Source organism: Pristiophorus japonicus, chromosome 18, assembly GCF_044704955.1.
Source record: "Pristiophorus japonicus isolate sPriJap1 chromosome 18, sPriJap1.hap1, whole genome shotgun sequence".
Lineage (NCBI taxonomy): Eukaryota > Metazoa > Chordata > Chondrichthyes > Pristiophoridae > Pristiophorus > Pristiophorus japonicus.
The window spans coordinates 34179391-34201119 of NC_091994.1; the positions used below are offsets into that span (position 1 = coordinate 34179391).

Below are 21729 nucleotides of genomic sequence, written 5' to 3' on the forward strand. Positions count from 1 at the left end.
ACTTTCAAAGCACAGTGCATTGCTGGGGGCAAATGTAGGGAGAGTTGGAGAGAGAATGGTGAGCGTTACTTTGGCTTTTTATATACATGACTGTTAGCCATCCCTTTCATTGTTTATCTGAAGAGGACATGTACAAAATGAAGTTGGCTCAGTGAGTTTATCTGGTGAGGAGCTGAGCCAGACCGTCCAAGGAGGACCCAGGTTCCATCCGTGGTCTGTGCTGTCAGCCGAGGCAACAGTAGAGCATTTGGCATTGGTGCTTCTGGGATAGAGAAGCAAAAATAAGCCAGGATTTCTCGTTGTGATTGCTATCCAGTGACTGTCTGCTGGAAGGCATGTATATATGTTTCCATTGAGTGAGGGCTGGGTTTGGATGAATCAGAAATTTAGCACAACACAAGTTCAAAGCAAAAGAAATGGTGAAACGTCTCTGGAACCTGCTGACGAATCTAAAATATTAACAGATCTAACTGTAAAAGTAGAATGCTAGGTATGATACAGGCTTAGAAAGTGTGAGGTCATGCACTTTGGCAGAAAAAAATCCAAGAGCAAGTTATTATTTAAATGGAGAAAGATTGCACAGTACAGCGGAACCTGGGGGTACTTGTGCATGAAACACAAAAGGATAGTATGCAGGTACAGCAAGTGATCAGAAAGGCCAATGGTTTCTTGGCCTTTATTGCAAAGGGGATGGAGTATAAAAGCTGGGAAGTCTTGCTGCAGCTATACAAGGTTTTGGTGAGGCCACACCTAGAATACTGCGTGCAGTTTTGGTTTCCGTATTTACGAAAGGATATACTTGCTTTGGAGGTAGTTCAGAGAAGGTTCACGAGGTTGATTCCGGGGTTGAGGGGGTTGACTTATGAGGAAAGGTTGAGTAGGTTGGGCCTCTACTCATTGGAGTTCAGAAGAATGAGAGATGATCTTATCGAAACTTATAAGATTATGAGGGGGCTTGACAAGGTGAATGCAAAGAGGATGTTTCTACTGATAGGGGAGACGAGAACTAGAGGGCATGATCTTAGAATAGGGGGCCGCCCATTTAAAACAGAGATGAGGAGGAATTTCATCTCTCAGAGGGTTGTAAATCTGTGGAAGCTGGGACATTGACTAAATTTAAGACAGAAATAGACAGTTTCTTGAGCGATCAGGGGTTATGGGGAGCAGGCGAGGAAGTGGAGATGAGTCTGATACGTTCTTACTATACAGTATAAATGCACACGAGGCCCATGCTTGAGAGAAGGTCAGTCTGTGACCTGTCCTTTATTCCTTAGCACTCAAGTGATGGAAATGGGTGGAGCTTCCCCTGAAGGTCCAGGTTAGGAGTGTCTCCCACAAGTTCACCACCTAGTGGTCATTGTTCTCACAGTGTACAACTTAGGTCAGATTATACATGGGTTACAATGCTGGTTGAATACATGACATCACCTCCCCCCAAAGTCTTATTGGGATCACAGGTTGAGTCTCTCTGGTGGTTTACGCTCTCTTGTAGAGCGCCTGAGTTGGGGCTCCGGTTGTTGGGCGCTGGCCTGAGTGTCTGCTGTTTGCGGTGCCTCAGGTCTATCCGGACTGCCCACAGTGACTGGGCTTTCTTCCCTTTGGTTCCGGTGTTCGGTTACCTGTGGTGGAGTGAACTCTATATCGTGTTCTTCCTCTGCTTCTTCTATGGGGTGCTGAATCTCCTTTTTGTTTGATCCACATGTTTGCGGCAGATTTGTCCATTGGTAAGTTTAACTACCAGAATCCAACTTCCCTCTTTGGCAATCACAGTGCCTGCGAGCCATTTGGGCCTTGCAGCGTAGTTGAGGACAAAAACAGGGTCATTTACATCAATACATCGCGTCCTCGAATTCCTGTCATGGTAGTCATATTGTGACTGGCGCCTGCTCTCGACAATTTCTTTCATAGTAGGGTGTATAAGGGATAACCGGGTTTTGAGCGTCCTTTTCATTAGCAGCTCTGTGGGTGGAACCCCTGTGAGCGAGTGTGGTCGGGATCTGTAGGCCAACAGGAAGCGTGATAAGCGGCTTTGTAGGGAACCCCCTTGGATTCTGAGCATCCCCTGTTTGATTATCTGCACTGCTCGTTCTGCCTGGCCGTTTGAGGCCGGCTTGAACGGTGCCGTTCTGACATGGTTAATTCCATTGCCTGCCGTGAAGTCTTGGAATTCAGTGCTTGTGAAGCATGGGCCATTGTTGCTGACCAAGATGTCCGGTAGACATGGGTGGCGAACATTGCCCGTAGACTTTCTACCGTGGCAGAGGATGTGCTTGAATTTAAAATGTCACACTCGATCCATTTGGAGTAGGCGTCTACTACAACCAAAAACATTTTTCTCATGAAAGGACCTGCATAGTCCACATGGATGTGTGACCAAGGCTTGGCGGGCCATGGCCAGGGGCTAAGGGGGGCTTCCTTGGAAGCATTGCCCAGTTGGGCACACGTGTTGCACCTGCGAACACAAAGTTCCAGATCTGCGTCTATCCCTGGCCACCAAACGTGTGACCTGGCAATTGCCTTCATCATGACAATGCGTGGGTGCTCATTGTGGAGTTCTCTGATGAACACCTCTCTGCCCATCTGGGGCATGACTACGCGGTTACCCCACAGTAAGCAATTGGCCTGAATCGAGAATTCATCCCTGCGCCTGTGAAATGGTTTAAATTCCTCAGGGCATGCCCTGTACGTGGCTGCCCAGTCCCCATTCAGGACACATTTCTTGACTAGAGACAATAGCAGGTCTCTATTTGTCCAAACTTTATTCTGATGGGCTGTCACGGGTGAGCCTTCACTTCTGAAAGCTTCAACAGCCATGACCATCTCAGCAGCATGCTCGGTAGCCCCCTCAGTGGTGGCTAGTGGGAGCCTGCTGAGTGCATCGGCGCAGTTTTCGGTGCCAGGTCTGTGCCAAATTGTATAGTCATAGGCGACTAACGTGAGTGCCCACCTCTGTATGCGGGCCGATGCATTTGCATTTATGGCCTTGTTGTTGGCCAAAAGGGATGTTAGGGGTTTGTGATCTGTCTCCAGCTCAAATTTCCTGCCAAACAGGTACTGGTGCATTTTCTTTACCGCATATACACATGCGAGCGCCTCCTTTTCTACCATCCCGTAGCCCCTTTCTGCCTGGGACAGACTTCTGGGGGCATAAGCTACCGGCTGTAACTGACCCTTGGCATTGACATGCTGCAACACACACCCGACACCATAGGACGACGCATCGCATGTTAACACAAGTTTCTTACATGGGTCATATAGCGTTAACAGATTGTTGGAACATAACAAATTGCGTGCTCTATTAAAAGCCCTTTCCTGGCTGTCCCCCCAGACCCATTCACGACCTTTGCGTAGGAGCATGTGTAGCGGCCCTAGCAGCATGCTCAATTTTGGAAGAAATTTGCCAAAATAGTTCAGAAGCCTGAGGAACGAACGCAGCTCCGTCGTGTCACGGGGTCTGGGTGCTCTCTGGATCGCTTCCGTCTTGGACGCAGTAGGGCAGATCCTGTCTGCTGCTACCCTCATCCCCGGGAATTCTACCTCTGGAGCTCAGAAGACGCACTTCGCCTTTTTCAGTCGCAGCCCTACCCGGTCCAGTCTGCGTAGCACCTCCTCCAGGTTGTGGAGGTGTTCTTCAGTATCGTAACCTGTGATGAGGATGTCGTCCTGAAAAACCACCATCCCTGGAATTGACTTGAGGAAGCTTTCCATATTTTGTTGGAAGATCGCGGCCGCCGAGCGAATCCCGAACGGACATCTGTTGTACTCAAACAACTCCTTGTGTGTCGTGATGGTGGTCAGCTTCTTCGACTCACTCGCCAGCTCCTGGGTCTTGTAAGCTGAGGTCAGATCCAATTTTGGAAAAGGTTTGCCACTGGATAGCGTCGCAAAGAGATCCTCCGCTCTCGGTAGTGGGTACTGGTCTTGGAGTGACACCCGATTGATGGTAGCCGTGTAATCATCACATATCCTGACCGACCCATCCGCCTTGAGCACCGGTACAATCGGGCTCGCCCAGTCACTGAATTCGACTGGCGAGATGATGCCTTCCCTCAGCAGGCATTCCAATTTGCCTTCTATCTTTTCCCGCATCACATACGGCACCGCTCTGGCCTTGTGGTGTACTGGCCTGGCGTCCGGGTTTATGTGAATCACTATCTTGACCCCCATGAAAGTGCCAATGCCGGGTTGAAATAATGAGTCAAATTTGTCCAGGATCTGTGAGCATGATACTCTCTCCACAGAGGAAATTGCATTGACATCGCTCCATTTCCAGTTCATGACAGCAAGCCAACTCCTCCCCAGTAGTGCGGGACCGTCCCCTGGGACAACTTAGAGTGGCAACTTGTTCTCTGAATCTTTGTGGGTCACGACTACCGTGGCACTGCCTAGCACCGGAATGATCTCCTTTGTGTATGTCCGTAGCTGTGCGTCAATCGGCGATAATTTTGGCCTCCTGGCCTTGGACGCCCACAACTTTTCGAACTGTTTGATACCCATCAGGGACTGGCTGGCCCCCATGTCTAGCTCCATTGATACTGGGATGCCATTGAGGAGCACTTTCATCATTATCAGTGGCGTCCTGGTGTATGAACTGTATACGTGCTCCACATGAACTCGCTGAACTTCAGCTTCCAGCGATTTCCCCCAACGTTCATTTCTGCAATTTCTGCAGGTATTTTGCTCATCTCTGCAAACTCCGGCTGAGTGTGTGGCTCCACGCTTCCAACATGAGCTGTTGTTGGAAACAATAGGTCCCTTGCCAGTCGATCGTCCTTGAGTGCGCCATTAACATTACTGGCCACATTGTCCCTTGCAATGGCGTGAATCGCCGTTCAGCTTGCCATTGTCTCTGTCGAACTCCCCCTCTGGGTTCGACTACATGTTGGGGCATGCCCGATTGCCTTTGTCTGCCTGGAGGACTGTGTGCTGCTTTAACAATGTTGAATCTCTGTCCCAACCATTCCTTAACACAGTACCTCTCGTCTGTTCTGCTAGTGGCCATGCTCGTGTGGTTTAAATCCCAGTTTCTTGTCGCCATTTGATACGTCCTTACTATACAGTATAAATGCACACGAGGTCTATGCTTGAGAGAAGGTCAGTCCTTTATTCCTTAGCACTCAAGTGATGGAAATGGGTGGAGCTTCCCCTGAAGGTCCAGGTTAGGAGTGTCTCCCACAAGTTCACTACCTAGTGGTCATTGTTCTCAGTGTACAACTTGGGTCAGATTATACATGGGTTACAATGCTGGTTGAATACATGACATCATCCATGATCTTATTGAATGGTGGAGCAGGCTTGAGGGGCTGTATGGCCTACTCCTGTTCCTATTTCTTATGTTCTTATTGTAAACTAATGATTGGAAGTAATTCTTCCACTCATGTCGCATAGCAAGATGGGATTTTGAGAAATTATGAACTTAAAATGGTTTATTTACCTTAATTGAGGATAACCAGAGTGCCCAGAGGACTGTCTAGCATTGCCAACTCTTGTTGGATGTATTCCTGGAGGGTTGATCACCTGACATCTGATCACATGTCACTTGCCCAGTTTGCAAATTACATTAGATATACAGCACAGAAACAGAAACATTTGGCCCAACCAGTCCATGCCGGCGTTTATGCTCCCCTCGAACCACCTCCTGTCTTTCCTCATCTAAATCTATCAGCATAACCCTCTATTCCCTTCTCCCTCATATACTTATCTAGCCTCCCCTTTAAATACATCTATGCTATGCGCCTCAACCATTCGCTGTGGTAGCAAGTTCCACATTCTCACCACTCTGGGTAAAGAAGCTTCTTCTGAATTCCCCATTTGATTTCTTGGTGACTCTCTTATATTGATTGCCTCCCCACAAGTGGAAACATTCTTTCTGTATCCACTCTTATCAAAACCTTTCATAATTTTAAAGACCTCTATTAGGTCACCCCTCAGCCTTTTCTTTTCAAGAGAAAAGAGACCCAGCCTGTTCATCCTTTCCTGATAGGTATAACCTTGCATTTCTGGTATGCAAGTTTAGCATAACTTCTCTACTTTGCGATTCTTTCCCTCTAGAAATAAACCCTAATGCTTGGTTTGCTTTTTAAAATGGCTTATTAACCAGCGTCGATACTTTGTGATTTGTGTATTTGCAGTCCAAGATCCTTTTGCTCTTCTACTTCATTCAAATTCTTGTTACTGTATTGTAAAAGTCGGGTCCTCTGTCGTTCAACATTGTGGTTTCATGCTAGCAGTTGTCGTGTGAGACATCGAGAACTAGAAGCCTCCCCAGGAGCAGGTGAGTAAAGTGCACAGGTGCAAATTACAGGTGTGAAGCTTCAAAGCAATGAGGTCCTGGGAAACAATTCATTAGCGTGGGAGATGTGGAGACAAGGCTCACTTCCAGCATAGGGAGGATGCAAGCAGGAAGAGGAGCTTGCAGCGGTATCTGGAATTCAGAAGGAACAAGAAAGTTGGCATGACCATAACAGTATTGAAAAGTGAAGCTGTGTTTCTCTGGAGCTGATAGTGATCTTCAGGATGATGGAAGGTTATAAGGTAAGTAGCAATAGATTTTTTTCTACTGGTTGGTGAAACAGTAAGGTGAGGACCAGAAGAATTAATGGGGAGTTTAGAAATATTTCTTTAGAGTATAATTGGAATATGTATTTCTCTGCCACAAAGCATTGTTGAAGATGTGATTATAATTTTCTTTAAAGGAAATTGCACAGTTGCTTGCAAAAGTGAAATACGAAAGTGTATAGGGAGTGAGCAGGAGAATGGGATTAGATTAGGTGGATCATCTGGAAACTTAATGGGCTGAGTGGCATCTTACTCTGCAGGAACATTGTATTCTCTTGCAGAGTAAGAAGCCACTTCTATGTAATTGTCAGTTTATTTAACCGATGTGGTCTTGCATTCTTCCTGCTTCTCCTGATTCTAGTTAAGGTGCTTTTCATTTCTACATCCCTTATCATCTTTACACATCACTTTTCTGCACATTTTATTTTCTAGCTCCATTTCTAGCTTCAGTCTTTCATCAGGTTCTTCACTTCAAGGTTCTCCACAACTGTGCTGATAGGCTTGGTCTTGTCCTTATATTAACTCTTAACTGTGCATTGAGCACAAGTACCCAAGTATTCATCACTAATCAAAACTAATGGGTACCTGACCACTAACCTTACTGCACTTCTGCTGCTTCAAGAAGTAGTCACTGGCAGGAGTGAGCAAATAGAATGATTGAGGGGATGGAGGGATTGGATTATGAGGAGCGATTTATGTAAATTGGGCATGTTCTCACTGGAAAAAGGAAGGTTGAGAGGTGATATGATTGTTGCTTTTAGGATTCTAAAGGACTAGATAATGTAGACCATGTAAAGCTATTAGATCGTCACAACAGTAGAACCAGAGGACACAGCCTGTGCTTGAAGGGGGATAAATTCAAAACGAATCTTCGGAGACAATATTTCAATGAGCGACTATTCAATCTATGCAACAGGCTCCCCAGGGAGATGGTGTAAGCAGTTAGCATTGATTAATTCAAATGCACATTAGATAGTCTGTGATATTCAACAATTTATACTGTTGATGAATAGTTCACACTCTACATTTAACCTGTAGACGCTGGGATCTGTTTGTTGCTATTTTTCATCACACCATTACAGTGAGACTTTCCAAATTTTTCCCCATCTCTCCTGAAAACACCGACTCTAACTGGGTTACAGATTCCAAAGGTACTTGCAGTTCCGTCCAAACGTGTGCACAGTATCAGCAAGATATTTGACTGCGGAGAGCATCTTAGCTGAGCCCAACCCAGTCACTTCATTATGATGGCCAGAATCCTGACTGATGTTCCCATCAGTACCCCATTGGGCACTAGACCCATGCTTGTACTCTCAACTCTCACTTCAGTTGTGATTAGCGAACTTGGATCAGGCCGATGATCATACCAAACTCTTCTGATCTGTATGGCTCAATGTTGTATCAGGTGATGCCTTTACCCAGCAACCATTAGGAGAGTTGCAAAAAAACAAGCAGATGCACACACAACAGACAAGTAACTGGATACAGAGTACATGTTAGGGGAGGATTGATAGGAACAACGAACAGTGACAGAGAAGTGGCTAAATATAGAATGAGAGCAATCTCTCTCTTCCTTCCCCGTGTAATTAACTAGAAGTTTACAATTTAAGAAAAATTCTCAGGTTCCTTGTAGATAGTAACAATAGTTGAGTGTGTGCTTAATGTCATTAATTAATGACTAGCACAATAGCAGTGCTTCTACTGTCACCAAGTTACCAGGGCTCTTCATGTCGAAGTCAAAGGTGCAGCGTGATTTGTTAATCCAAACCTTTCCTTCTGCAGTAGACGGGAAATTTCTTTTGACGCAAACAGGAAATTTCACCATACTTGATTGGATTAGTGATTAACTGCTGTGCATTTATTTGTTCAAGCAGGGGCGGGAGGACTGGGTGAAAACGTACCACTTGCTGCCAGGAAAGGCTACAAAAACTTCAATTGTCTCCATCAAATTAATTCCCCCTCTGCCCTTTAAGAATCACACATCATGATAAGGGAACCAGCATGCATGGTAATAAAGAAATGATCGAAAGGTGCAGCAAATCTGGATACAAACCAGGAAGCAGGACATTGCTGCCAGAGTAATCACACAGCAAAAATACCGACAGAAGGATCTCATGCGTGTGGATCAATCAGGGTTCAACTATTTGCTTTAAAATGTGTAATAATTACCTCAGGAAACTAACAGGGATAAAGAGTTGCCAGGGAACAACAGTAATATAAAGTCGGGTTTGTTTTTTAAAAATTGGGAACACAAGTGAAGGGCTAGAATAATATTGCAGGGTACAAGCAAGACTGAAGAGGACACAAGGAGGTAATTGTTAGTCAACTCAAGATTGGGTTCTAAAAGCTTGTAACTTGTAGGAGGAAGCATCCTAGAATTGGGAAAGTGGAAAGGGGTCTGTTCCTGATCACTATCTAATAACACCGACTGGGAAGTGTTAATGGGGAGGTAAAAAGGAATGGTTCCACAGGTGAGAGCTGGCCCTAGTATCTTGCCTAACTAGTCATTCTTCTTGTGTGAGCATCAGCAGGATATTCAACTATGGGGAGTAAGCCTGACCCTGTCCTCATCAAACATTCCAGCAGGGATCACTGTATAGTGATCAGGAGCCCTGCCTGATTTCTTTCCCTTCCTAACCTAGGGTCAATTGTATCTCCTCTATTCCAGCTGTGGCTGACAAGTAGGTAAAGCAAATCAACACAGCACCTTGGAACTGAAGAGAGCGATTCACAACTGTGCATGTTTAAACCATAAAAACTTTATTTGGAAATCATAATCCACAACCCATCCAACATAATTCTTTAGGACAAGGAAAAAAAATACAAATTAAAACATTTTATTGGAATCAGTACCACATGGTTTCTAAGTCCAGAAGCTTTAGTGTGGCAAAATAAATAAAATCCAGTGCCCAGTCTTTGTTGTCATCAGTCATTAACCAGGCACAGATCGCTGACCCCGCAAGTGTTTCCTAGACTTACTGTCAATCAGGGAAGTTTAATGTGGGCTTTATTTTCCTGTCTGTCCTTTCATTGCAGAAATTGGTTGTTGGGAGTGTTTCTGTCATGTTTATTACACAATGAGCAAACATAGAAATTAAAGCCACATTCATTTGTTAAATTTGCTTTCAAGATTACCCGAGTTACAGCACCCGTGTCAAGAGAGGATAATGCAAAACCTGACACTTATATATTTTTTCAACTGGCTCTAGTCATTCGCACTTACCTCTTTGAAAGTCGGTTACAGTCGAAGATGTTTATTTTGGCTGGCACTGTATCAGTTGCATATATTTGTCAGAACCGTTGCATTAAACAGATGGAAAAAGTGATTATTCTTATTGTACTCGCACACGCCACGCTTGTACAGGTCTTTATTTCCTGACATTTTACCCCATTAAACCTTTGACAGTTTCAGGGATTCACAGCATTTTCACTGGGAATAATCCCACGCCCTCTGCCATGCAGAAGGTACTGCAAATCTTGCACCAACTGTTTGAGCTATTGTGAGATGTCAAAACCATGTTAGATCTTCCAGAAAATTAATTTTATCAGATCCGAGTGTCCATGAATGTTCCCAGTCTATATGAAAATTAGAGGCCATTTGATATTTTCAGAAATTGTCATGTGACACACTGAGAGGATGTTAGCAGGAACAGGCAGCCAGTTGGGATACAGTAACTTCACAAAATCAAAACTCTATACAAAACAGCCATCTACCTTCGCATAATCTGGTAACTCCAAACTAGTGAAACTTAACCCACTTTACTGACATAAAGCTGGCTCAGCTTCCATGAATAGTTTATCATTAAAATTGTTTGGCTTACAGGAGTGAAGGCAGTCAGTGTGGCATGCAATGAGATGTTCATCTAAGAGAAATTCCTTCACCCAAGTTTACTGGCACTTCATTGGTGGCATTGAATTTGCTTTCAGATTAGGGTTAATGGAAGGTTTTTTTTTTAAAAAGGAGAAAAAATTGAGACGTTCTAATTTTTGAATTTAAATGACCTAACTCTCCATGTGCTGTACTAATTACTTTCCCTGTGGTCTGTCAGTTGTGTTGGGAATTCTACAAATCTACAGGGCTCAAAATTCCTCAATGAGTGGAGGCCTGATTTTCTTTGTAATCAATAATCCAAAAATGAAATCATAGGATCACATGGTTCCCTAATGAGAACATGACTGCTGGAGGATGCAGAGAAAGCACTAATTCTCATGGGGGCGTGGTTGGGGGGGGGACGGTGGATAGGAGCTGAGTGCCACTTTTGGTGTCAGAAAAATGTTACTATTGATATCAATGAAGCACAAGACTCAGTACTATGTTTGTACAGCCTCCATCGCACTAATTATAAGCAGTAAACTGTTGCCATGACTAAAATTAAAAGCGTTCAGTAGGAGAGAGAGTGGGTGACCACCAGGCAGACTGGGAGGAACAGACAGGCAGTGCAGCAATCCCCTCGGAGTGTGGAACACAGAAGCAATCCGAAGTACCGAGGGAGACTCGGCTCCACAGGAGGGGCACAAGAAAGTGTAGAAAAATCAACAGTGAAAATACCCAACTGGAAGAGAGCCATTTTCAATGATTTGAGAAGGGATCTAGCACATGTGGACTGGAAACACAGTAAATGAGCAATGACAGGCCTTCAAGGTGGAGATAGTTCAGGTACAAAAAAAGTTCAGGCATATTTCCATAAAGAGGAAAGATGGGGCATCCAAAACTAGAGCTCCCTGGGTGACAAAGCAAATAAAGATTAACATGAACAGAAAAAGGAGGTTTATGACAAATGTCGGGTATAGAATACAGTCAAAAACCAGGAAGAAAACAGAGGGTACAGGGGGAAATTGAAAAAGGATATTAGGTCAAAGAGTACGAGAAAAGATTAGCAGGTAACATAAAAAGGGAAACTAAAAATCAGATGACACAAAACTTGGCAATGTAGTAAATGGTGAGCAGGATAGTAGCAGATTTCAGGGGGAGATAGGCTGGTGAAATGGGCAGGCACATTGCAGATGCAAGTTAATGTTGCTAAGTGTGAAGTGATGCATGTAGGGAGGAACAACATGGAGTGGCAGTATAATCTAAATGGTGCTATTGTGAGGGGGGGACGCGCAAGAGCAGTGGGACCTGGGGGTGCCTATTCACAAATTTTTGAAGGTGGCAGGTCAAGTTGATAAGGTGGTCAAGAAAGTGTATGGGATACTTGGCTTTGTAAATAGGGGCACTGAATACAAAAACAAGGTCGTCGTGCTAAACCTTCGCAAATCACTGCTTAGGCCTCAGCACGAGTATTGTGTCCAATTCTGGACACCATACTTTAGGAAGGATGCCAAGGTCTTGGAGAGGGTTCAGAGGAGGTATATCAGGATAATACCAGGGACGGAAGACATCAGTTATGTGGAGAGATTGGAGAAGCTGGGCTTGTTCTCCTTAGAGCAGAGAAGGTTAAGGGGAGAACCAATATAGGTATTCAAAATTATGAGGGGTTGTGATAGAGCAAGTAGGGAGTAACTGTTTCCTCTGGCAAGTGGGTTGGTAACCAGAGGGCATAGATTTAAAATAATTGGCAGAAGGACTGGAAGGGAAACAAGGAGAAATGTTTTCACACAGAGTTGTTGAGATCTGGAACGCATTACCTGAAAGGATGGTGGAATCCGATTCCATAGGAACTATCAAAAGGCAATCGGACATGTACTTGAAGAGAACTAATTTGCAGGGTCATGGGGAAAAGGCTGAAGTGTGGGACTAAATTGGACAGCTTTTTCAAAAAGCCGGAACAGGCTCGACGAGCCAAATTTTTCTGTGCTGTAAGATTCTTCTGTGATTCTACATAAGATTGGGAATTGATGTGAAATGGTCCAGAGACCGAGGTTCAACTAACTTAAAAGTATTGGTTTATCATCTTTGTCAAAAATACTGGGTAATGTACCCCCTCCACCCCAAATAACAGCAGGCAAGAGAAATCCCCCCGCGAAATAAAAATCTAAATGTAAAATTGAAGCAGCTGGATTTAAAGAGCAATCTCCTATCTGTTTATACGCTGCGACTAGACACTTTAGCATCAGTCTCAGCAAAATTGTCAAATTGACTATCAGACGGTTTGAAGTTTCCCCTGAGGCTGGTTGGCAGATTGGGCCCCAGCTGCAAAGTCACTGTTTACATGTGCTGCCCACCCACAACATAAACCCGAGGCTTGAAAATGATCTTACCACAAGCAAAATAATTTCTTAGCCTATTTTTAAGTAAAGCTTATTTTACAATAGATGCTAACTCTTACCATTTGTCCACTAGCTCTGCTGCTCTATACCACTGGAACAGAAAAGGAGATTTGCATTCAGTAATTAATGGCAACACTTCCACGTTGGACTGGGACAGTTTACTACTGCTCCCACCCACCTATTTGGGTGATGACAAAGACTCAAATGAATGCAAGATAGTCCAAAGTGAGAAAAGGCGCATCAAGCCCACTCCACTCAGGATCCAAATGTCGTGCAATCTCCTCAAACTATCTTGATTATGTTTTCAACTCATAAAAAGTATGTTCCTGCAGCACAATTAAATTAAGAATTTACTGTATTTTTTTGACTAAGTTAAAGTTCCCAGTAGTTGCGTTCTTTAAACCTTCTCCATCAGTGACCTGACACTGCTTGAGGCATTGGGAAGCGGCAAGGTGCCAGGCTCAATCCCTGACCTGTGCTGAATTAGCTGATTTCAGTTAGATGCCAGTAGGGGATGCTATGATCAACCTTAGTGCTCAGGTGTTTACTGCAGAGGAAAATCGGTCAGGGTTCCCACCGCAGTCACCATCTCGGCCATCCCTGCTGGAAAGTGTGCCTGCAAGAGTGTCGGGGGAGAAGCACAGGATTAGGCTTGGGTGTGATACCCCCACAGTCATGCAGCCTGCCAACAGTCACTGTGCGGGTGCATACGTGAAGAATAGCCACTCAAACGGGGCTGCTAGTTCCTGTGGAATCTGTAACCCTGCAAGAGTCAACATTTTCAGGAGTAAACGTGAGACATTTGGGGGAAGCAAAGGGACCTAGAAAATGTTTTCACTGTAATTCTGTGACTAAAAAAAACCAGGGCAGTAAATGAACCCAAGTGTATTGAGGTTAAACGTAATGGCCTAGAAATTCGTCTCGGGCTGTGGCGCAAAACAGGCAGTATTGACTTGGCCGCCCATTACACGCAGTGCCTGATATCCAGTTCCACTGACTGCAGTGGAACTGAATATAACAGGCATCCGATCTGATGCCGCCCCCGTTTTGCGCCACAGACCGAGACGAATTTCTAAGTGTCTGTGAAATACTAATCTACAAAATAAATTGTTGCCTTCATTGAGTATCAGACTGTCTATAAAGGGAAGAGGTTGAATAAAGACTTTTTACAGAATTGAAGGAATGTTAGCTGCTCTGAAAACCATGTTAGTAATAAAGGTACTTGCATATAGAATAAGAGAATCCCAACGATCCTAACTCAGTGAAGGGCATCCAAATGATTTTTAAACTGGTGTGAGGCTTGAGTTTGGGTTCATATTTAGCACTTGTAGTCAGCCATCCATTCAGCGCTTCCTCAATCCTTGCAGTAGTATGAATGCTGCAAGATTAGTGCAGAATTAATAATATTCCAGGTCTGTGCTAAATAAACTCATTTCAGCTGGGGCAGCAGTTGGGATGCATTAATTGGCCTCAGTGCCTCTAGGCGAAGGAAGCAAAGTAGTTCGGGTTCGTGCTCTTTCTCCATGGATGTCAGGTGAGGACACGATCATATCCAGCACTGATATCCCCATGGGCAAACAGCTTGCTGACGCTCACTATCTAGGCTCACATGAGAAATGGTTATTTCGATGAGAGACTTGAGGGTGACTGGCAGCCACAAGATGATACCCCAGCAAGAGTCCACATCTTAGGGAGCAATTTCTTCTCTGAGGGTTGTAAATCTGTGGAATTCGATGCCTCAGAGAGCTGTGGAAGCTCGGTCATTAAATAAATTTAAGACAGAAATAGACAGTTTCTTAACCGATAAGGGGTTATGGGGAGCAGGCAGGGAAGTGGACCCGAGTCCATGATCGGATCAGCCATGATCGTATTAAATGGCAGAGCAAGCTCGAGGGGCTGTATGACCTACTCCTGCTCCAATTTCTTATGTTCTTATTAGAAGGGGAGAGGAAATTGGCAAGATAAAAACAATGCTCGTTAGGAGGCTATGTGGAAATGGTAGCTTAAGCTAAAAAGTTCTACACTTACTGTGCTACACATCAATTGAGGGATCTGGGTAGTGAGTTGGGTACTCTGTTTATGAACTCTGGGCCAGGCCAGAAGGGACCAAAATGGCTTTCCAGTTCTGTACATTCCTATTGCGTCTGTTCCATAAATATGACTTTCAGATGCGGAACGTTTGTCATTTGAAACCCAAACACTGACACTTTGTTTACATGATATCTAAAAGAACCCGTCCCCAATCACTAAATTCCGAGCTCTCCATCTACCTAACAAATGGTCCAGTGATGATCACAGGCATCACTTCCTCATTGAGATGTCAGCTAGAAATGCACAACTTATGAGATGTTGCTATTTGGGGAGACTTCCTTACCATTTTAAGGATATCATTAGTAAATGTACTCTTACAAAGGAGAAATTGTTCTGCCTTATAAACCTACGTATGGTTCAGCAGTTTGTCATTTATTCTCAGGAGGAATAAAATTGGACGGTAGCTCTATAAATATTTTCACAATTACTTGTAGGCCTGCATGTTGCTGGTTGAAGTGATAATACCCAAAGGGTCCTGGAATGTGGCATTAAAAGATTTTTCTAACAAATCATCCTGCACTAAAAACATTTGGTTGTTTTAAGGATGGGATTGCTGCATATCTGGCGCTGATAGTTTGAGAGTGCACGTAGTTTGAGTGACGTCACTGTAGAGCTGGCCCTAATAATTTGGGTGTAAGGATAGTTTGAGTGGGGTCACTGTATAGCTGGCCGTGATAATTTGGGTGTAAGGATAGTTTGAGTAGGGTCACTGTATAGCTGGCCGTGATAATTTTAATGCAAGGATAGCTTGAGTGGGGTCACTGTATAGCTGGCTGTGATAATTTTAATGCAAGGATAGTTTGAGTGGGGTCACTGTATAGCTGGCTGTGATAATTTTAATGCAAGGATAGTTTGAGTGGGGTCACTGTATAGCTGGCCGTGATAGTTTGGGTGTAAGGATAGTTTGAGTGGGGTCACTGTATAGCTGGCCGTGATAGTTTGGGTGTAAGGATAGTTTGAGTGGAGTCACTGTATAGCTGGCCGTGATAGTTTGGGTGTAAGGATAGTTTGAGTGGGGTCACTGTATAGCTGGCTGTGATAATTTTAATGCAAGGATAGTTTGAGTGGGGTCACTGTATAGCTGGCTGTGATAATTTTAATGCAAGGATAGTTTGAGTGGGGTCACTGTATAGCTGGCTGTGATAATTTTAATGCAAGGATAGTTTGAGTGGGGTCACTGTATAGCTGGCCGTGATAGTTTGGGTGTAAGGATAGTTTGAGTGGGGTCACTGTATAGCTGGCCGTGATAGTTTGGGTGTAAGGATAGTTTGAGTGGGGTCACTGTATAGCTGGCTGTGATAATTTTAATGCAAGGATAGTTTGAGTGGGGTCACTGTATAGCTGGCTGTGATCATTTTAATGCAAGGATAGTTTGAGTGGGGTCACTGTATAGCTGGCCGTGATAATTTGGGTGTAAGGATATTTTGAGTCCCGACTGTTGTATACCTGTCCCTGATAAGTTTGGGAACGAGGACAGTTTTGATAAGAGTGTGGGGAGGTCACTGCATACCCAGCCTCAATAGTTTGGGAGTAACGCAACAGGTAAAAGTACACCCAATGGGAATCCCACTATGCGGTTCAGTTAATACGTGCAATACAGATCTATTCAGCTTTATATAAACCCACTATGAGCATATTTAAAAATTGCATCTAAATACATTGCCAGCATTATGACTGGCTCTTCCCGTCTTTTGGCAGAAAGTTCTCACTAGATTCAACTTCATTTTCATTAGTGGATCCTGTGAATTCTGCTGGTGGATTGGTCAGGGCTTCCTTCTCGTGGTGGGAAGCAGTTGGAGTGGACTTGTCACAAGGCTGTGGACAGCTGTCGGAGGCCACAGATATTTGAGGCGGGGGGAGCTTGTCCTGCAACATTCAAATGAATAAAAATAATGGTCAGTACAGCATGGTCCTAAATGAACTAGCCATGATCAGACAATAGCTGTGGATCATTTTGCACAGGGCAAACATTGCGCTCACATCAAACCAAAACTATATAAACGTTAACCTTCAAGCTCCTTGATGGCGCTGTGGGTAAATGCATTCTGCGGTACAGTGCTAAGCTCTACAGGCCAGAAGGTCTCAGGCATCACTCCCTGATCTATGCTGAGTTAGCTGATGTTATCTAGGTAAGGAGCTGGGGCACTATAATTAGCTTCAGTACATTACAACAGTGATTATACTTCCAAAAAAGTAATTCCTTGACTGTAAAGCACTTTGTGATGACGTTGTGAGGTTGTGAAAGGTGCTTTCTTTCTTCACAAGTCTTCTGGGTTGAGGAAAATCAGCCATGGTTTTCACTCCTGATCACCATTAAGTGAGCCCTCCTGGAAAGTGCCTGTGTGCGGGCACAGGAAAGTACAGGATCGGGCTTTGTTTTGAAGCCTCCCTTAGTTGCATACTCTGCTGATATGTCTGGGCTCACGTGTGAAGAATGGGCATTTGAGTGACAAGCCACAGGGTGACCAGAGTCCATGAAACTGCACGACAAAAGTCAGCTCCTTCAGGAGAGAGGGGGCGCGGGGGTGGGGGGAGGGCAGAACTGGTGGAAAATTACTTTAAGAACGTGAAAAATATAGCAGGTTGAAAGGCCAGAAAGCATCTACGTATTGTGTGGCGATGTGCAATGGTGTGCTGGAATAGGGCATTGGTAGTGCCAGGAATGTGGAATGTGCTGGGATCTGGGACACTAAGAACTGGGAATAAGAGAGTTAAACCGGAGATACATTACTCCCAGTTATCCTGAGCCATCAGGCCAGACTCACTATAAATGAAGTCTACGACAGTCAGTGTAGCTCAAGGATAGCAGCTCAAAAGGTGCGTTTACATTGACATTTGTTTAGTTCGGATTGTTGTGTCCATGCGCCAGCTTCCCATGTTTACACTGCTCACATCGGCTCCCTTATCCTGGGGGCAGGCTCTTGCCTTGGGTCTCCGACTCTGCTGTTGTGATAAAAGCGGTTTCAGCGGTGTAAATGTAAAAGTGTTTATAGTTCCCTTGGCTTGCATGACTTCAGGCAGACTTACTAGCTTGAATGTAGTTGGAAGTGGTGAAGAACATACAAGATGACATCAGGTGAACTGGTCTGAAATTTGGTTTAAAAGATAATTTTTTATTGAACACGAGATGCACTTTTCAAAAACAAAAAGATTCCCTTTTCTCCATTCACCCAGCACCACCTCAACTGAGATGGAGACTCACTGAGACTAGCACGCGCCTTCGGTCCCAGACTACTAGTCTCTGAAACTGTACTGACAGGAGGTACTTGCGTACAGCCTGAGGCAACTGTCAAGATTCTCCTCCCTCACAATTTAGTGCCCTCTCAATTTTACAGTCATGAAAAAGATTTATGAGTCTGTTGCTGGTCTACAAAAAATGACTGAACAGCAGAAGCTGCAGGGTCTGTTTCTAGACTCTGAATTAAAACTGCAGGATACAAGGACTAAGTCACACAGACCAGAAAGCTTTCAGATTCAATCAGGCAGGGACATAGTGCAGGCACTACAGGTGGCCTTAGTGCTCTAGGGTAGGGAGGGGATATTCAGCCAGGCACTTATCTCACACATGATAAATGGTCACTTGGGTGAGGTGCTGGAATCCGGCCATGTGCATGGAGCTGTAAACGAGCAGGAGTCCACATTCCGTGACAGGAGTGGGCACAAGGAGAGAGAATTGGGGGGTAAAAGTATGAAAATGGAACATACTAAAAGCTTTTGAACAACACAAACTACAAATCGCTTGAAAATGAACTGTGAAACTTTGGGCAGGCACTGAAGGTTTTTTCTGGTCAACGGGTGTCTGACATATGCAGAATCTCTAAGCCAAGCTATTGGGAAATCCACACCCACCTGTAGGGTTCCTGCTTGCACAACATGGACACTTGGGTAAGCCCAAAGAGCTTAAATCCAGGTTGGCAGAGCCAAGGTTTAAAGGATCCCCAAGTGTGCACAGGGTACTGATGGGAGATCAACCAGCTAAAACTATGCAGCTTACTAAAGCCGCTTCCCATTGCTTGTCGAGCTCAGAGCACCATTAGGGCTTCGGCCTACAAGATTAGTTGGAGTCAAGTGGGAAGAATCCTATTCCCTAGGGACAGGTTTTGTTTGTGAGGCAGGCTTAGTGGTTGAGCATCAACAGTGCCCTGAGGCACTGCGAACCTGCGTGGTTCTGGTATCAGATTGCCGAGTCTGCCTTGTGACATCTTGGAGCCAACTCAACCCAAGAGGATCCTGCCAACTTCCCCACCAAGGAAGATCGTCACTAGTTGGTCATTAGACAACTGGCAACCACAAGTTGAAGACACGCACAGCAGCAACATTGTCCTCAGGCAGGTGACAGCACCAGTAAAAGACACCAAACCCTGAGAAAGAGATACAGACAGTCCCAAAATTAACAAACCGTATTTAGCAAAACCATTAAGAATTTTCACATTTGTTTAAAAAAAAAAACAGACAATTCAAATCAAATTAAACCATTTATAAAACAATTTACACATTAAACCGCAACAAAAGTCTGTTCAAACAACTCTATCTGATGTTGATTATGACAAAACTCAGTCTGTTGTGGGGATACTCCTTTAAAGCAGATGGGGGGTTAGGACAAATAGGGAGATCTTACTCTGCACCAAGCTAGTGCTGTACTTGACTTGGGACTGCTTATTGGGAAAGTGTAGAGGGAACTTTACTCTGTATCTGCCCAGCACTGTACCTGGGAGTGCTTAATACTGACAATGGGGGACAAATGTAGAACAAGTGCCCCACTCCCGAGCATTCAGATTTTTTTGGCTCGATAAGCACAAAATGAGCAACATAGCAAAAAGCCAAAAGCTGGTTTTGTGTTTCCAGTATAGGTCTTTCCTACATAAAAGTGCAAATCAGACTTTGAATCAGACAGACACTGTCTAACGGTGTGATGTTCAATCATAAATGGCTTTTCTTTGGTTGATATGAAGGTTTTAGGAGATCCCAAAATAACATGGTTGAATCCTGTTATCAAACTTCACACCAGCCCCAAGATAGACCTGCATGATGGTAAAACTGCAAATTTACTCAACTTTATTGTTAAATTTTGGGGGGAAAAAAAAAAAATTCTTCTAGGCACTCATATCAAACTGGTATTCACCGCAAATCCACTTCCACTCCAGAACATTGCAACCTCCTTGCGCCAGCAAGCCACACAGATGCTAGTAATCAGGGTGCATGGGACCAGGTACAGGAGCGCTGGCTGGCCCGTCTGCATCAGCGCCAGAGCAACGAAGGTGATGAGAAGCCCAATGCCGTAGGCTGTGGAAGAGAATACAGAGACTTTAACATACAACCAACACTTGTGTAAACATGAAAAGAACGTGTAGAAACTAGAAAATCACACACCACTGTACGCACTCTCTATTAATGGAATAAGTTTTAATTTTTACTCGCGCTACGCGAGAAATCGGTCTCATCTTCCTCCTGGGCATTCTGCAACCTTCTTCTGTGAACATCAACTTCACCAAATTCAGGCCTTAACTCTAATTTTCCTGCTGGATTCTCCCCGAAGATTTCATTCCTATTCTACTATTTCCCCTTCTATTTTGGAGGCATGCCCGATTCACCACTTTTGTCTTTCCAATAGCTGCATATCCAACATCATGTTTGAAATTACCTTAATAGAGTGCATAACATTCTGCATTTCTCTCCAGCATCTTCAAAGATATTATTGTAGGCTATCTTTGTGGATACAAAGTCTTGAATACCTGTTAGCTCTTATCTTCCACCTCAGATATAAAGGGTCCTCTCAAGCCTGTGATAGTTCTGAGTCTCCACCCGAAAAATTAACATTTATTCTCTTTCAGATGCTAATAGTATTTAATTACTGTGTACTTCAACATTTTCTGCATTGCTAGTTTCTTTTACCAACACTGGTCAGTATGTTTTTGTCCAGGTTAAAGTATTCGTGATATTTTTCATATATATTTATGTCCAACATTAGAGGGAATTGCCACAATTTTCTACCCGAGTGTCTATTAGTTTCAGCAAGATTTTGATATTTCTGTACACAATATATGGTGTGTTTCAATTTTGTTAAAACTTCCTCGTTAATCAGTTGGATTGCATGCATGTTACATCTCTCACTGTCCTGCTCCAACCGTTACATCCTGAAATTAAAGAGCCCAGCTGAGAAAAGCAACAGTGCAAAAATCAGCCAATTGTACAGGAAACCATACTCGCAGCCCTCAATTCCACCTTTTCAAATCATTGCAGGTTGAGAGATACGACAATTATGGATTGTTCGATAGTAATAGTGCTTCATGAGGGGCTTGTACTTATAGAATCATAGAACCTTACAGCACAGAAGGAGGCCGCTTGGCCCACTGTACCTGTGCCGACTCATTGAAAGAGCTATGCAATTAGTCCCACTCCCCATAGCAAATCTTTCCTTTTGGAGCACATAGACACTGGTGAATTTACATAGGAAATAGGAACAGAAGTAGGCCATACGGCCCCTCGAGCCTGCTCCGCCATTCAATAAGATCATGGCTGATCTGATCATGGACTCAGCTCCCCTTCCCCACCCACTCCCCATAACCCCTTATTCGTTTCAGAAACTGTCTATTTCTGTCTTAAATTTAGTCAATGTCCCAGCTTCCACAGCTCTCTGAGGCAGCGAATTCCACAGATTTACAACCCTCAGAGAAGAAATTTCTCATCTCTGTTTTAAATGGGCGGCCCCTTATTCTAAGATCGTGCCCTCTAGTTCTAGTCTCCCCCAATCAGTGGAAACATCCTCTCTGCATCCACCTTGTCAAGCCCCCTCATAATCTTATACGTTTCGATAAGATCATCTCTCATTCTTCTGAATTCCAATAAGTAGAGGCCCAACCTACTCAACCT

The 21729-nt window shown here is 44.2% G+C and overlaps 1 protein-coding gene across 1 annotated transcript in view; it reads right to left on the bottom strand.

Annotated features, from left to right (window-relative positions):
* Positions 1-9297: 9297 nt before the first annotated feature.
* sppl2 (signal peptide peptidase-like 2) overlaps positions 9298-21729 on the bottom strand; it is a 53100-nt gene continuing 40668 nt past the window's right edge. The window contains exons 14-15 of the mRNA XM_070859856.1: positions 19982-20142; positions 9298-16725 (exon numbers count right to left, since the gene is read on the bottom strand). Of these exons, the coding sequence (XP_070715957.1) occupies positions 16528-16725; positions 19982-20142 (359 nt within the window). The 3' untranslated portion in view covers positions 9298-16527. The remainder of the gene's footprint in view (positions 16726-19981; positions 20143-21729) is intronic.